Source organism: Eubalaena glacialis, chromosome 1 (genome assembly GCF_028564815.1).
Source record: "Eubalaena glacialis isolate mEubGla1 chromosome 1, mEubGla1.1.hap2.+ XY, whole genome shotgun sequence".
Lineage (NCBI taxonomy): Eukaryota > Metazoa > Chordata > Mammalia > Artiodactyla > Balaenidae > Eubalaena > Eubalaena glacialis.
Genome location: NC_083716.1, coordinates 206,089,882 through 206,107,910, shown reverse-complemented (window position 1 = coordinate 206,107,910; position 18,029 = coordinate 206,089,882). Strand labels below are relative to the sequence as shown.

The following is an 18,029-nucleotide window of genomic DNA, read 5'->3' as shown; positions in this document are numbered from 1 at the left end:
CTGGCCGAACAAGTGAAAACTCGGTCAGCCGATTTGGGAAACTTATGCTAATTACTGATGTCATCATTGACTCACTCGCCTTGCCTCCTCCCCTTTCCTGAGGTTAGGACAATGCTGACAAACAGCGCCTCCTAAAGGCAGATGCACAGCCTTCCCACTGTACAGCTCGGGACTTTCCCAGGTAAAGCCGAGGGCCCCTAACAGAGGAATTCCTGGCAGGCACTAAGCGCTCTAGTGTTTCCCTGGGGTCACTCCCCTCGGAAGTTAAAAAGGGAAGTGTCGATTATTTCCTAACCATCTCCTTCCCCAAACACACTAACCTTTAAAATAAAACTCAAAATGTTCATGAAATAGTAGTCAGCCATCTTAACCCTTTCTCAAGTAAGTACATGTGCAAATAAACAACAAAAAAATGTAAGGCAAAAAAAAAATAAAGGAGGGGGCTGGACTCTAAGCCCATTTGGAAGTATTTGCAAGGAACTGAGTTAACGGTAGGCAAAACTGGTGAAGTCTCTGCCCTTCCAGCACATTCAGTCCAGCAGGAAAAAGACTTCAAAGACATTATTTCACATAATAAAAACAATACCTAACACTTGTATCCCAAGTACCATGTGCCAGGTACTATTTACTCATTTAATCATCCCAACAACTCTCTAAAAAAATACTATTACTATGACCCCTCTTTTAAGGCGTGAAAATTAAAACACAAAAGGTTAAGTAATTTGCCCAAGATCACACAGGGAGCTGGTGGGAGAGCCAAGATTTAAACCAATAAGTTTGGCTTTAAGTCACTACACTATAATTCAGCTAATTCAAATGCACAGCGCTGAAAGAAGTACAGACTCTTAGAAAGATATTTTATCTCTGAAAAAAAAGATTTATGGGGGACTTCCCTGGTGACTCACGCTCCCAGTGCAGGGGGCCCAGGTTAGATCCCTGGTCAGGGAACTAGATCCCACATGCATGCTGCAACTAAGAGTTGCTAAGGAGCCTGCCTGCCGCAGCTAAGACCCGGCGCAACCAAATACATACATACATACATACATACATACATACATAAATTTGGTCATGGAAAAAGTTATTTCTAAAAAAAAAAAAAAGATTTATGATGCCTTATTAACAAATGTATTACAGTGCCATTTCCATATCCTAAGCATGAAATTCTGTGTTTAAGAAAGACAAGCCCGAGTGGTGATGGTTGCACAACAATGTGACTATATTAATGCCACTGAATTGTACACTTGAAAATGGTTAAGGTAGTAAATTTTATGTTATGTATATTTTACCAGAAATTTTTTTAAAAAAGATAACGATAAGACAGACAAGCTCTAAGTGTTGGTCTTCTATTCATTTCTTCAATTATACATATTTCACTCCCTGGACCATCTGGGAAGCCAATTTGATGAAACTATCGCTTCTCACCTTGTTCATAAAATACATTAACTTTTTCAACTTTTGTTCAATAATATTAAATATTTAGCAAGCTCTTCCTATGTGTAAAGCATGAACCCTCTAAGGTCAGTGTTATTATCCATATTCAATAGATGAGGAAATCAAAGTTCAGAGAGGAAAAGTATCTTGCCATCATCCCAACCCTAGGAAGAGTTGGGAATTCAGGACTGACTCCTAGGTCTCTCTAATTCCAAATCCTATGCTCTTGATCCCAAGGCTACTACTGCCACTAAGTCCATATGAGGTAATGTAATTTCTGTAACTATTGGGCAGGGTGATGCTGCAGTGGGGCTCACCTAAGTGCCACAGGAGCCCCACAGAGCAAGGCAGGAATCCAGATGGTGTTGCCTTGGAGGTATTTGAACTAAGCCTGAAAGGCAGAAGTAGAATAGAGACACCTGAAGTAAAACTTAAACCTTTATCCTAGGACTCCCAGTACTCAAGGGAAACACTTGAATCAAGTTAAAGGGGGGAGATTGTGTGCTATGTTATTTGCATTTGGCATTTCATACTTCCCGTTCAGAACACAATTACTGAGGGCATGCTGATGGTGAGTTGATAGTGGAAAGAATAAACATTTCTTACAGCCTCTTTCCTGATTGGTTGCAGTCGACTTGGTCCATATGAAGAGCCAATCAAAACCTACCACGGCCCTGGTGACAAAGGGGAAATTCCAGATGGTTCCTATTTAGTTCCTCCTTGGGAGGGGTCGGTGGTGTCAGTAATTGGCTTTCCTTTACATCCAGGGTCTGGTCCAAGTTTCCCCCCGCCAAAGTAAAAACTCGTGAACTAAAGAATGGACACAAGTGATGGGGAAGATAGATGTAGTAGCTCAGGAAAAAACCTTGGTGCCCTGAAACTTTCATTCCAACTCCTGGTCCTAAGGTAGCAGGTTCTTTTGATTAGCTATCCCATCCCCAACTTCTAGGACTTCCTCCCTTCCTCACCCCATACTTTTATTCACACACTTCAGACCTTCTCAGAACTAGTATTACTCTGGGTATATGGGAGCATGATGAAGCTAAGTTCTAAAGGAGAATGCTTTTTGCGGTAAGGATCCCAGCAGAGGTCTCCAAATGGTGCACTGGCAGGAGACTGTAGCTAGATGAGTAAAATGTGACCCATTTTGTATTCATTATACTACAGACTGATCTATTTTAAGACATTTTTTGGCCTTGCTGCGCGGCATGTGGGATTTAGTTCCCTGACCAGGGATCAAACCCATGCCCCCTGAAGTGGAAGCGTGGAGTCTCAACCACTGGACCACCAGCGAAGTCCCCAGACTGACCTATTTTAACATGTCTCTTTTCTTAATAAAAAAGCAGTAAAAAAAAAAAAAAAGAGGTGAAAAACTTCCAATATTTAATGTAGAAAGGCTGGAAAATAGGGAAACACAGAGTCATTTATAACCTATAACTGCTGTTAAATTTTTATCAAATCAATATGTTGTACACCTTAAACTTACACAATGTTGTATATATGTCAATTATATCTCAATTTTTAAAATTTTAGTGTATATCCTTTCACTTTTCTCTGTGTAATTATTTTTCAAAAATTGAAATAAGCTGTACAGTTTGCTTTTTTCACTTAACAACACATATACCTTTTTTTTTCATATCATTAAATAGTCTTTGACAACATGATGCTTAGTGGTTAGATGATATTCTCTTCCCTGGATATACCATATTTATTTAACTAATTTATAGTTATTGGACATTTAATTCATTTCCAATTTTTTACTACTGTGAGCAGTGCTGCATTGAAGATTCTTACAAATAAATCTCTGAACGTACTTATAATGATTTCCTTAGGATGAAACCCAATGTAGAATTAGCAAGCTAATCTTTAAATTCACCCTTCCCCACACTGTGAACCCCAGATGCCTTCCATCCCACTTTCTTATCCAGTTGGGTTTGAAGCAAGAAGCCAGGGAATTCAGGGGTGATAAAACCTCAAAGTTCCACAAGGTGGTGATATTTCCTAAAAGAGTCCAACAAACTAGCATTAGATTGACTAGGGAACTAGGCAGATGTGGCTAAAGGGGTAAAATAGTTTTAGTGCTGCAAAAAAGAAAAAAGAAAGAATCAAGAGGCCGAAAGGTCTTCCATTTAGAGGAGAGTTTGTCGTTTGAAAGAAGAAAAATAGAGAGAAAGCTGCTTTGGCCTTTGATTCAATAATTTTTCGAAAAGGCAGCATAAGACAGCCATGTTTATAAAAATTTACAAGGAGGCAAGTGACATAAAATGTCCCTGATATCAATGTGTGCAAAAAGAGTCCAGTTAAGATGGCAGTATTCCCCAAATTGATCGTCATATTCAGTGCAATCACTATCAAAGTCCTTACTGCCCTTTTTTTAAAAAAAAAATTTATTTATTTATTTTTCTGGCTGTGCCCCACGGCATGTGGGATCTTAGTTCCCTGACCACCGATTGAACCCTCGCCCACTGCAGTGGAAGCACAGAGTCTTAACCACTGGACCATCAGGGAAGTCCCCTCACTACCCTTGTTACAGAAATTGACAAGCTGATCCTAAAAGTCATGGACATGTAAGGGACTTGGGAGAGCCAAAATAATCTTGAGAAAGAACAGCAAAGTTGGAACACTCACACTCCCCAATTTTAAAACTTACTACAAAGTACAATAATCAAGACAATATGGTACTGCCATAAGAATAGACAGATCCGTGGAATAGAATTGAGAGTCCAGAAATAAACCCTCACATTCACGGTCAGTTGATTTTCAACAGGGATGACAAACAATTCAATGGGGGAAAAATAGTCTTTTCAACAAATGGTGCTGGATATCCACTAGCAAAAGAATGAGGTTGAACCCATAGTTCATACCATATACAAAAAATTTCTCAAAATTGATCAAAGACTGAAATGTAAGAGTTAAAATCATAAAATCTTATAAGAAAATATAGGTGTAACTCTTCATAACCTTGGATTAGGCAATGGTTTCTTACATATGATGCCAAAAGCATAAGCAACAAAGAAGAAAACAGATCAATTGGACTTTAACAAAATATAAAGGTTTGTGCTGGAAAGGATACTATCCAAAAAATGAAGACAACCCACAGAATAGGTGACAAATTTTGCAGATCTTTATCCGATAAGAGACTAGTATCCAGGATATATAAACATAAAATTCAACAATAGAAAGACAATTTTTAAAGATTTTTTTTTTTTGATGTGGACTGTTCTTAAATTATCTATTGAATTTGTTACAATATTGCTTCTGTTTTATGTTTTGGTTTATTTTTTTGTCTATGAGGCATGTGGGATCTTACCTCTCCGACCAGGGATTAAACCCACACCCCCTGCATTGGAAGGCGAAGTCTTAACCACTGAACTGCCAGGGAAGTCCCAAAAGACAATTTTTAAATGGGAAAGTACTGAATAGATGTTTCTTCAAAAACAATGTAAAAATGGCCAATACACACATGAAAAGTTGCTCAATATCATTAGTCAGTAGGAAAATACAAATCATAACCACAATGAGATACTAATTCATGCCCACTAGGATGTTTATAATAAAAAAGACAAACAATAACAAGTGTTGGAGAGGATGTAGAGAAATTGGAACCCTCATACCCTGCTGGTGGGAATGTAAAGTGGTATAGCCACTGTAAAAAACAGTTTGGCAGTCCTCAAAAAGGTAAACATAGAGTTACCAGCAATTCAACTCTGACTTTATGACCCAACAACTCCACTTTTACGTCTATACCCAAGAGAATTGAAAACATATATCCATACAAAAACTTATACATGAATACTCATAGCAGCATCGTTCATAATAGACAAAAAGTGGAAACCATCTAAATGTCCATCAATTGATGGATACACAAAATGTGGTATATCCATACAATGAAATATTATTCAGGCATAAAACAAAATGAAGTACTTACATATTCTACAACATAGATGAACCTTGAAAACATTATGCTAAATGGAAGAAGTCAGACGGCCATGTATTGAATGATCTGTTTATATGAAATATCCAGAATAGGAAAATGTGTAGAAACAGAAAGTGGTAATCCAGGGGCTAGGAGGCAGGGAGGAATAAAGAACGATGGCTAATAGGTATGGGATTTCTTTTTTTATTATTATTTATTTATTTAGGCTGCACTGGGTCTTAGTTGCGGCACATGGGATCTTCATTGCGGCACGCGGGATCTTTTAGTTGTGGCATGTGGGCTCATAGTTGCGGCATGCCGGCTTCTAAGTTGTGGCATGTGATCTCTTAGTCACAGCACGCATGCAGGATCTTGTTCCCCGACCAGGGTTCGAACCGGGGCTCCCTGCATTGGGAGCTCGGAGTCTTACCCATGGACCACCAGGGAAGTCCTAGAATTTCTTTTGTAGGTAGATGAAAATGTTCTGAAATTAGGTCATGGTGATGACTGCACAACCGTGCATACATTAAAAACCAAAGACTTGTACACTTTAAAAGGATGAAATTTTATGAAATGTAAATTATAGCTCAATAGGAAAAGAAAAAAAAGGAAGATGTAGGATATGTCACAAACAACTTTCTGATGGTTAGTTTCATGTGTCAACTTGATTAGGCTAAAGGATGACCAGAGATCAAGTGAACCTTATTTTGGGGTGTGTCTGTAAGGATGTTTTTTAGAAGAGATTAGCATTTGAATCAGTAGACTAAGTAAAGAAGATCTGCCCTCACCAAAGTGGGTGGGCATCATCCCAGCCATTAGGGTCTGAATAGAACAAAAAAGGAGGAGAAAGGGTGAATTTTCTCTCTCTCTCTTCTTGAGCTGGGACATCCTCTTCTGCTCTCAGACTTTGGAGTTCCTGGTTCTCTGGGCCTTTGGACTCCAGGACTTCCACCAGCAACACCCCACTCCCCCATCCTGTCCCTCATCCCAACCTCCAGCCACAATCTTATTGTGTATGCATTGGAGAATCTTGAAGGTTTCTAAGGAGGAAAATGATAAAGATATGTTGAGAAAGATTCTTTGGGTTGCTGTGTATGACATGATCATAGGATTGAGAGGCTGGGGGCAATATCAGTGAGAAAGCTGTCGTCATAGTTCAGTGGAGGAGTAATGAACGCAGAGGAAGTGTAATGATGGGGATAGATGGAAAAGACATTGTAGATGCAGAACCAACCTGATTTAGATTTAGCCAGATGTAGAAACACAGGAGAGGGGAGACCAGGATGAAAGTGATGTTGGGGGTGATGCTGTTACCTAAAACTGGAGACGCAGGTAAAAGAGCAGATTGGGAATGGAGGTTTTTTTATGTTTGCAGTATACTGAGTTTGAGGTACCAGAGGGAAAATCAAGTGGAAAAGTATACCAGGAGGTTGCAGGGTGAGATTTGAACTTGAAGAGTCTGTGCTTGAATATCCCTCTTGTTATTGGCATAGAAGTAGTAATTGAAGCTACAAGTTGTCAGAAGAAAAGTATATAAAGAGAGAAAACAATAGAGTGATCCTTGGGGATATCCACATTTAAGGATCAGGAGGAGAAAGATACCAAGAAGACTTGGCCAGGAAGTCCTTGATAGAACTTCTATAGTGGAACACCCTGGAGAAGTAAGAAAACAATGACGCCAGGGTCCAAGGACCACTGGTTTGGTAACTATGGTTAATGTGACCCGTGGATCTTGTAGATTTGGTAAAATGATTAAGGTGAAATCCAGATGGCAGGGAAGTATGGAGTAAATGGGAAAGGTGAAATGGAGAGGGTGTAGACTAGCCTAAAATTCACATAAGACAGTGGCTTGAAAGAGAGGGACTTTATTTGAAGGGGGAAGCAGAGCTTGTTTTCAGACTGAAGGATCAAAGAGAGAGGAAGAGATTAAAGATACAAGAGACTTGAAGTAATGCTCAGTCTTGGAAGAGGACTGACCTATGCCAACAGAGGGACTAAGAATCCGAGGTGAGGGACTAAGAATCGGAGGTCTGGGGCAGGAAGTCCTTACCAAATAAGGAAGAAAAGATGTTTCTTGTATCATCATTCAAATAGTGAAAAACTGGGAATGACTTAACTATCATACAGAGACATATATGTATAGGCATGACCACATAAATGAAAAGAGAGAGAACAGTGTTAAAATATTATGCCATTTATGTTTAAAATGAATATATGGTGTTTATATATATTAAAAGAGAATGAACATTTTTAACAATAAGTAAATTTTATTTTATATTTTAAAGTTACAATAATATGTGCTCTGTATAAAATGAAACAAAGAATACAGATGTGTTTATTCAAAATCACTGACTTTCCATATGGCTAAGTCGCTTTGCTGTGCACCTGAAACTATCACAGCATTGTTAATCGGCTATACTCCAAGATAAAATAAAAAGTTAAAAACAAAAATCCCTGACTTTCCACCAACATTGGGCACATCAAGACTTCATATAGAGCTACAGTAGTCATATTAGTGAAACAATAGACAAATAGATCAATGGAACACAATAGACAGCCCAGAAACAGACCCATACAAATATAATCAACCAATCTTTGACAAAGGAACAAAGGTAACTCAATGGCGAAAAGTGTTTTCAACAAATGGTACTGGAACAACTGGACATGCAAAAAAATTAATATAGATACAGATCTTACACCTTTCACAAAAATTAACTCAAATTGGATCATAGACTTAAATGTAGAATGCAGAACTCTACAACTTCTAGAAGGTAACATAGGAGAAAACCGAGGTGACCTTAGGTTTGGTGATTTCTTATATACAACACCAAAAGCACAATCAATGAAAGAATATTTGGTAAGCTGGACTCCAATAAAATTTAAAACTTCTCTCTGTGAAAGACACTATTAAGAAAATGAAGACAAACCACAGACTGGGAGAAAATATTTGTGAAACATACATCTGATAAAAGACTTGTATCCAAAAGATACAAAGAACTCTTAAAACGCAACAGTAAGAAAACGACTCGATTTAAAAATGAGCAACAGGGCTTCCCTGGTGGCGCAGTGGTTGAGAATCCGCCTGCCAATGCAGGGCACACGGGTTCGAGCCCTGGTCTGGGAAGATCCCACATGCCGCGGAGCAGCTGGGCCCGTGAGCCACAACTACTGAGCCTGCGCGTCTGGTGCCTGTGCTCCGCAACAAGAGAGGCCGTGATAGTGAGAGGCCCGCGCACCGCGATGAAGAGCGGCCCCCGCTCGCCGCAACTAGAGAAAGCCCTCGCACAGAAACGAAGACCCAACACAGCCATAAATAAATAAATAGATAAATAAAAATTAAAAAAAAAAATGAGCAACAGATTTGAACATATATCTCAACAAAGAAGATATACGGGGAATTCCCTGGTGGTCCAGTGGTTAGGACTCCGTGCTTTCACTGCCGAGGGCCCGGGTTCAATCCCTGGTCGGAAGAAGATGTATGGATGGCAAATAAGGATATAAAAGTTGCTCATCATCATGTCATTAAATAATTGCAAATTAAAACAACAATATGAACACAACATTGTAAATCAACTATACTTCAACTTAAAAAATATATATCACTACATAGCTACTAAAATAGCTGAAATACAAACCACTAACACCACCAAACGTTGGCAAGGATGTGGAGCAAAGGAACTCTACAAAATGGTACAGCCACTTAGGAATACAGTCTTTCAGTTTTTTCCAAAGTTAAACATAGGCTTACCATACAATATAGAAATTGCTCTCCTAGGTATTCACTCAAATGAGTTGAACACTTATATCTACACAAAAATCAGCACACAAATGTGTTTATAACAGCTTTATTCATAATGCCAAAACTTGGAAACCACCAAGATGTCCTTCAGTAGGTGAATGAACAATCTCTGGTATATCTATATAATGAAGTATTATTCAGCAATAAAAAGAAATGAGTTATCAAGCTATGAAAAGACATGGAGGAATTTTTTTTTAATTAATTTATTTTATTTATTTATTTTTGGCTGTATTGGGTCTTCATTACTGCCCACAGACGTCCTCTAGTTGCGGTGAGCGGGGGCTACTCTTCGTTGCGGTGGCTTCTCTTGCTGCAGAGCACAGGCTCTAGGTGCGCGGGCTTCAGTAGTTGTGGCTCACGGGCTCTAGAGTGCAGGCTCAGTAGTTGTGGCGCACGGGCTTGGTTGCTCCACGGCATGTGAGATCTTTCCGGACCAGTGTCCCTTTTCGAACCCGTGTCCCCTGCATTGGCAGGCGGATTCTTAACCACTGTGCCACCAGGGAAACCCGACATGGAGGAATTTTAAACACATATCACTAAATGAAAAAAGTCTGTCTGAAAAGGCTATATACTGTATGGCATTCTGGAAAAGGCAAAACTATAGAGAAAATAAAAAGATCTGCAGTTGCCAGGGGCTTAGGGAGAGAGAAGGATGAATATGAGGAGCACAAAGCATTTTTAGGGCAGTGAAACTATTCTGTATGATACAGTAACGGTGCATACATGACATTATGCAGTTGTCAAAACCAGGAACTATACAACACAGAATGAACCCTAATGTAAACCCTAGTAGACTTTCGTTTAATACTAATGTATCAATATTGTTCATCAATTGTAAAAATGTACCACACTAATGCAAGGTGTTAATAGGAGGAGAATTGTGGGGCATGGGGGAGTATATGGAAACTCTGTACTTTCTGCACAAATTTTCTGCAAACCTAAAGTTACTCTTAAAAATAATGTTTATTAAAAAGAAAAAAGGTTGGGGAGAAATGTTTGTGGAACAATTAATAAATGATCTTAATCTTCTCTTTTTTCCCTTTTTTTTAAAAAACTGAGGTGAAATTCACATAAAATGTACTCTTTTAAAGTGTACAATTCAGTGGCTTTTAGTACATTTACAATGTTGTGCAACCATTACCTCCATCTAGTTCCAAAACATTTCAAGAACCTCAAAGGAGACCTTGTCCCCCTTAAGCAGTCTCTCCCCAATCCCCTCTCACCCCAGTCCCTGGCAACCACCAATCTGCTATTTGTCTCTATGGATTTACCTATTCTGGATATTTCATATAAATACCGTCATACAATATGTGACCTTTTGTGTCTGACTTCTTTCACTTAGCATAGCGTTTTCGAGGTTCATCTGCATTGTAGCCTATATCAGTACTTAATTCCTTCTTATAGATAAATAACTTTCCATTGTACAGATATACTACATTTGGTTTATCCATTCATCTGCTGATGGACATTTGAGTTGTTTCCACTTTTTGTCTGCTGTGCCTACGGCTATGAGCATGTATATACGAGTACTTGTTCACCTGTAATCTACCTTTTAGGTGACCCTCGTGGGGAGTTGGATTAATCTGTGGTACTTAGTGTATACCAGCCGATATTGCAGAGGGATTTATTGAAAAGAATTTCTATTTCTTGAATGTTTGCTTATTAAGTGTGTGATAGAGCCAAAGTGGAAAAGCCTGGACCCATGGGTCTTGCAGCTTTGGTATGGCACAAGAAGGAGAAGCAGAGGAAGTGTTTCTTGGAATAGAGAGGGCAGGTTCTTGAAAAATCAGTCATTACGTTTAATGGCCTTGACTGAGTCCTACATGTCCATCTCTGGGGCTACTGTAGGCAAGGAAGGGTCTGGCTGGGAAACAAGAAATTGTGGATTTACAAGCAGTGAGTCCTTTGCAGTCATTATCTGTGGCGATCCTAAACACATCTGCAGAGTTACTGTTTCTTCTTTTTTTGTTGTTGTTGGTTTTTTAAAATATTTATTTATTTTTGGCTGTGTTGGGTCTTCGTTGCGGTGTGCGGGCTTTCTCTAGTTGCAGTGCATGGGCTTCTCATTGCGGTGGCTTCTCCTGTTGTGGAGCACAGACTCTAGGTGCACAGGCTTCAGTAGTTGTGGCATGTGGGCTCAGTAGTTGTGGCTCGCAGGCTCTAGAGCGCAGGCTCAGTAGTTGTGGCGCACAGGCTCAGTTGCTCCACGGCATGTGGGATCTTCCCGGACCAGAGCTCGAACCCATGTCTCCTGCATTGGCAGGTGGATTCTTAACCACTGCGCCACCAGGGAAGTCCTACTGTTTCTTCTTTATATTCAGTTTTGTGTATGGATCTTTCAAGCTCTTATTCACTGTAAACCAGGTCCAAAAGCTGGTCTATACTGATGATTCAGTCAGAACTTTTCCTTGTGGATTACATCTCTTATGAGGACAGTGTCCAAATCCTACTAATGTCTTAATAAAGCATCTCCATCTCTTCAACAGAAACCACAAAAATATAAAAGGAAATAAATGAGAGCATCATACATATTAAAAACTTAGGTCAGCTCAGGTGTTAACATTACATTTTTTAACAATACATACATACATTTTTAAACAATAATTAAAAAATTAAAATGATTGCCTAGGCAAATATTTATTTTAAACTTATAACATGCATAAACATAAAAAAACACTTTAATCAAATAACAATGTACCAATCAGACTAGGTTAGGTTAAAAGAAATATAAACCCCACATTTTTTTCTCTCACATAAATGTCCAGAGGTAGGTAATCTAGGGCTGGTATGGTGACTCTGCTCCTTAATGTCTTCACCCAACAAGGCTCCTTCCTGTTCACCACTCGGTCATCCCTACAGTGTGGCTCTTGTCCTCACAATTCAAGATGGCAGCTAGAGCTCCAGCCATCACATATGCAGTCTAGTCACTAAGACAGAGAAAGGGACAAAGGGGTGAAAGGCAAAAAACAGCTGCCTTTTAAGAAAAATTCTCAGCAACTGCCAAACAATACCACTGCTTACATATTATTTTCCAGGACTAGACACATGACCACATCTTGCTACAAGTTGAGGCTTGGACAACTAGACCTGTATTCTGTGAGACTTTGTGCCCAGTTTCAAATTAAGACTTCTATTACTAGGGAAAAAGAGAATGGATATTTGGGACAGTGAGCAGGGTCTGCCACACAGACAAATTGACAAGGCTGACCTCAAATTGTGACCTCTGGGTGGCGTAAGTAACATGCTTAATCCTGAAAACTTGATCCTAGAATATGGGAGAAGAGATTCCCATTTCAAACACTGCACACAGAAGAAGCTGTCAAGTGACCCCTACCATGGCCTATTCATGGAAGAGGATGGAAGGCGTTGGGGACTGAAATGGAACTGGGGTTGATGAGACAGTCCTCCTAACCAGTGGCCCAAAAAAGCAGCCCTGAGACCAGGGGTCCTGCTACTGAAAAGAAGGGCTAGAGATGAGACAGAGAAGTGAAGGCAGAGCTACAGGGAAGAGTAGTCTCTTTAGCACCAAAGAACCAGCTACTCAAAAGTTGACAGAGGGACTTCCCTGGTGGTCCCGTGGTTAAGACTCCGCACTCCCAATGCAGGGGACCTGGGTTTGATCCCTGGTCAGGGAACTAGATACTGCATGCATGCCACAACTAAAAATCCCTCATGCCACAACTAAGACCTGGCACAGCCAAATACATACATAAATAAATAAATAAATAAACGTTTTTTTAAAAAGTTGGAGGAATTACCTAGATTTTACTTTAGAAACCAGTATGCTTAAATATACAGAGACAGAAAAGAGGATTTGGAAAACAGAAAGAAAAGATACCAGCCATCGTTCTGTTATCCATACACCACTTTTGGAATATTTCTTTCCAGCCTTTTGTTTTCCTGTGAGACATATTTTTTGTCAGTTTTTGCTTTTTTTTTTTTTTTTTTGGCCACACCACACAGCATGTGGGATCTTCCCCAACCAGGGATCGAACCCATGTCCCCTGCATTGTAAGCGCACAGTCTTAACCAATGGAGCTCCGGGAAAGTCCTGTTTTGCTTTAAACGTACTTAGCTATAAAAATAAAGGCTCTGTTTATGGTTTGAGTTTATATCCTAGGCTGGGGTGACCAACGACAAGCTACTTAGCATCCCTTTGCTCACTTTCCTCATCTATAAAATGGGAAGAAATAATAATGAGGACAATAATACCTACCTCAAAGAGTTGTTTTGAGGATTAAATGAGATAATTCATGTAATGAGCTAAGAACAGCTTTTGTAAGCCTTTATTATTTGTATATATAAGTTTAGCGGTTACATAAAATTTCAACCAGTGGACATTTTATCATAACCATGCTCCTGTTACTAAACACTTGACGAATTTTCAGTTGGGGGCTACTATAAAGTTTTAAATATTTTAATACATTTATCTCTTTTATATTTAGGGCTATTACTTAAAGCAGTATCTTCAGAGTCTTCATATAGATTTTAGAACATTTCATTTAAGCTGGGTTGTGGGTATGTATTCATTATATTGTTACCTAATATAATTCTCCTTTAGCATGCTTTAAATATTTCATTTAAAAACTATACTCAATGAAAAATAATAAGGCATTTAGTAATCAAATTGCTCATATACACAAAAGTGTCAAAGAAGTAGTTGTAGACCCCACTATTAAAGTGAGAAAAATAAGTCACAAAATAACTTACATGAGAGCTGACTAAAAGACAGAGATGGGGGTTTTTACAGCTCTTCACATGCCAAACCACAGGCACCTCCTGGCTTACCACTCACCATTGCTCACGTTATCTCTGCTCCAGCTAAAAGTTACACTCATGGTTTTTAAAACACGCCTTACGTCTCCCTTATCTGACCCTTTGTTTGCTTTGTTTCTTCTCCTGCAATGTATTCTCTTCTCCACCTCAACCTGCCAAAATCCTACCAATTTTCAAGGTTTGATTCAACCTTTTCAAAATAACTCCTCCACAGTGTGCTATAATAATAACAGCTATGTTCGCATGGCATCACCAATGCAGTCATAAAAACTCTCTCATTGGGTATGATCATAAAGGCTCTCTCATTTCATCCTCAGAACAATTCTGCGAAGTAGGCAAGGGAAGGCAAGGCTTTATTCCTCCCATCTTGTTGGCCTGCTCCTGGAATCAAAGTCCCTCTTTACTCCACCCCATACCCCTTGCCAGTGAGCAAAACACACAAGCAAACCCTTAGCACTCTTTTTCCTTGGCACCTGCGGGTTGACTGATGAATGGTATTAATAAAAATAATGTAATCTAAAGACAGAAGAGTGACAAAAGTAAACAGACAGCACAATATAATTTAATAAATATATATTTTTTGTTTTTGTGTGTTTGTTTTGTTTTTGTTTTTGTTTTTGTTTTTGGCCGCATGTGGGATCTTAGTTCTCTGACCAGGGACCGGAGATTGAACCTGAACCCCCTGTGGTGGAAGCGCGGAGTCTTAACTACTGGACCGCCAGGGAAGTCCCAATAAATAATTGCTTTTTAAAAGGGAAGGAAAGAAAAGATGGTGATTTAACAGGCTCTGTATTTTCACCGTGTCCATCAGATGGGATACGGAAAGCTATGTGGCCATGCTGCCTCTCTGCGGGGGGAAAAGGGTGGGGCTGGAAAGGTAGGGTAATGACTCTCACAAACAGCTAAGAGAGGAGTATGATGCCTTCCCTGGAATGCATGCTACCCATCTTCCAAAGTTTGTTCTAATTTCTGAAGGACACCAGATCGTAAGGCTGGTTGTTAACATTCTAGACCCGGCACTACCAATGATTTTCTCTGAGATTTGGGAACAGCTCACTTAAAAGCTGTGTGCCTCAGTTTCTTCAATCATAAAATGGATGTTCTCATTCTTTTTGGCATACATTATGGTTATCTACTCCCCAGGGAAGCTCCATGCCCCATTTTTCCCTAAAAGAACCCCAGCTTTTGGAGACCATGTGCCCAAGGGAGCTGAAGCCACTGAACCCCAGTCCCAGGGGACTGAGTCTGGGCTGGTATAAACCAACCATGGTAATCCCATTCCCTCTGCCAACGGTTGGTTTAAGGAAGAACATATCATGTGATTCTAGCCAATGAGAAGTGAGGGAAGGGAACTCTTGGGGAGGAGAGCTTCTGGGAAATTTTTCCTTTGATCTTAAGAAGCCACACAAGGAAGAGATGTTTTCTCTTCTGTGTTTGGGTATGATACTTGGACCTGTGGCCCTCTTGTGACTTTTAGATGACAAATTTGAAAATAAAAGCCCAAACCCTGAGATTACAGAGAGGAAAGGTGGAAAGCATCAAACCCTTGAGGAGATTGTTGAGCCAATGAATTAACCAAGCTAGCAACTACCCCCCTACCTCTGAACCTGTTGCTTAATAAGAGTAAACAAATTTTTTTAAAACTTTTTAAGTTAGGTCCTCTGTTACTTGCATCTAAAACATTTTGAATGATATGATTGCATTTTTCAAATCTTTTTTTCCCCATTTTACTGAGAAATAATTGATATACATCACTGTATGAGTTTAAGGTATACAAGGTGATGATTACATATATTGTGAAATGATTACCACAATAGGGTCAGCTAACATTCACTGTCTCATATGTATACACTAAAAAGAAAAGAAAAAAGGAAAAAAATTTTTCTCCTTGTAATGAGAACCCTTAGGACTTACTCTCTTAACAAATTCCCTATGTATCACACGGCAGTGTTCCTCTAGTCATCATGTTGTACATTATACCCCTAGTACTTATTTATCTTACAACTGGAAGTTTGTCCCCTTTTCTTTTTGTAAATTTTTAATTTATTTTTAATTATTGGAATGAACATCATTGATGTGAATTTTTGAGAGATTATAGCTGTCAGGTGTCATTATATTATTTATTGAAAACCTAATGTCACAATATGCTATATCCTAAACTTTAATTCTTCACTGTCAATCACACTTATACACTAAACCTGCTTGCATTCCATCCATCACACCCATCTTGTAGGTCTTATTATTGTATATCACATAGCTGACTGTCTTTTGTTCTCTCTCATTCCATTTTTAAAACCTTTCTTCCATCTCTGGTTTACCTCTACCATATTCTCTATCAATCTCATAAGTTATAGCTCATGGGATTACAGACTGTAGCTGCTCCTAAACCCTCTCTAACTAAAAATCTCATATTCATCATGTTCAGTTTTTGTGAAACATAGCTTAGGTGTGGGAGAAATCAGGGCCTACATCAAGAATCTGATATTTCAGCCTAACATTGGACAATGCACTGCAGGTGTTTACCCGTGCTTAGAGCAGTCTTTTTTTTTTTTCTTTTTTTTGGAAGTTTGTGCCTTTTGACCACCTTCCTCCAATTACTCCCTTCCCCCACCTCCGGTAACCACTGCCTGATCTCTTTTTCTGTGAGTTTGGCTTGTTTTGTTTATGTTTTTGTTTTGTAGATTCCACATATAAATGAGAGCATATAATGCTTGGTATTTGTCTTCTATTTCACTTAGCATAATGACTTCAAGGTCCCTCTTATTTTTATATTTAATGCAAATATAAGTTATCTTAATAATATATAAAAATATATAAAACTAAAAAGTAATATAAATAAATACTATGCTTGTGGATGTATGAATATGGAAAATGCTTGTCTGTATTCATATGGACAAGAATATGGAAAATGTTTGTCACCCGGTCAGGATGGGACAGAGGAGGATGCAAAAGCTGCCAGGTCATTAAGATCCCTCTCAAACAGTTTCCCTCTGTAATAATTAACACAAGGTTCTGGTTCATGAGTCCAAGCACATACATTGTTCCTGCTGGTGCCCCCAGCAATGTGAAATTCAAAGACACCCTCAGGAGTCCCACATTCATTAATACAAGGATAGAAAATTACCTTTAAAGTAGAAATAAGTGTATGAAGTGTCTGAAAACTGTTCCTTTCACACTTTTCAGCCTTTGTTGAGTGATCATGTCAAAACACATATAAACATACCCACACAGACACATACCACTTAAAACCAACTTAAAAATATATAAATAAGTTTTTTTTAACTTCAAGTGATTTTTTTGGCCATGCCTCAGCATGTGGGATCTTAGTTCCCCAATCAGGGATTGAACTCATTCCCCCTGCAGTGGAAGCACGGAGTCTTAACCACTGGCCCACCAGGGAAGTCCCTTTAAATAATATTTTAAACAATAATATTCTTTTAGGTCATGCTTTCAAATCCAAGGAGGAAAGGTATACTGATTACTGTAGAATGCCATGTGAGTCCTAGACAGAGAAGCAACCTCAGATCAGAAAGCCACTGTTTTAAATTGAATGTTTGTGTCCACCCCCAGATTCATAGGTTGAAATCCTATCCCCCAATATGATAGTATTAGATGGTGGGGCCTTTGGGAGGTGATTAGGTCATGACAGGGCAGCCCTTATGAATAAGATCAGTGCCCTTATAAGAAGAGACACAAGACAGCCTGCTTTCTCTCTGTTCTCTTTGCCATGTGAAGATACAACAAGAGGGTCATCTGCCAACCTGGAGGCGGGTTCTCACCAGACACCTGATCTACAAGCACCTTGATCTTGGACTTCCCAGTCTCTAGAACTGTGAGAAATAAATGTTTGTCTTTCTGGCTAGCGAAGAAGACTGCAAAGCTAAGAGGGGCCTTTGGCTTTTCATTTACAAGAGAGGATGAGTTTCTTTCTCAGAGTGTGCTGCAGCCAGACACAGTACCTCTCCTTAGCAGACACTCTGCTGTTCCAATCATACACCTTGCTGTTGAGTTCGATGTGGAGTTCCAGGAGTGAGTGTTTTCTGGAGGGAATGAGAAAGGCAAAAATTAATCCCACGCAAATATCAATGAGGAGACAGATTAGCATTA

At 39.2% G+C, this 18,029-nt stretch overlaps 1 protein-coding gene across 9 annotated transcripts in view; it reads right to left on the bottom strand.

Moving 5' to 3' along the window:
- The window catches only part of CFLAR (CASP8 and FADD like apoptosis regulator), a 70,552-nt gene that overhangs the window by 125 nt on the left and 52,398 nt on the right, over positions 1-18,029 (bottom strand). For 6 of the 9 annotated variants that reach the window (XM_061186370.1, XM_061186378.1, XM_061186363.1 and 3 more), the window contains one exon: positions 16,738-17,962. In XM_061186370.1, coding sequence (XP_061042353.1) covers positions 17,824-17,962 — 139 coding nt within the window. In that variant the 3' untranslated portion in view covers positions 16,738-17,823. Of the gene's footprint in view, positions 1-7,646; positions 17,963-18,029 lie in introns of those variants that run through there. The other 3 variants (XM_061186417.1, XM_061186412.1, XM_061186421.1) reach the window with 3 other exon arrangements.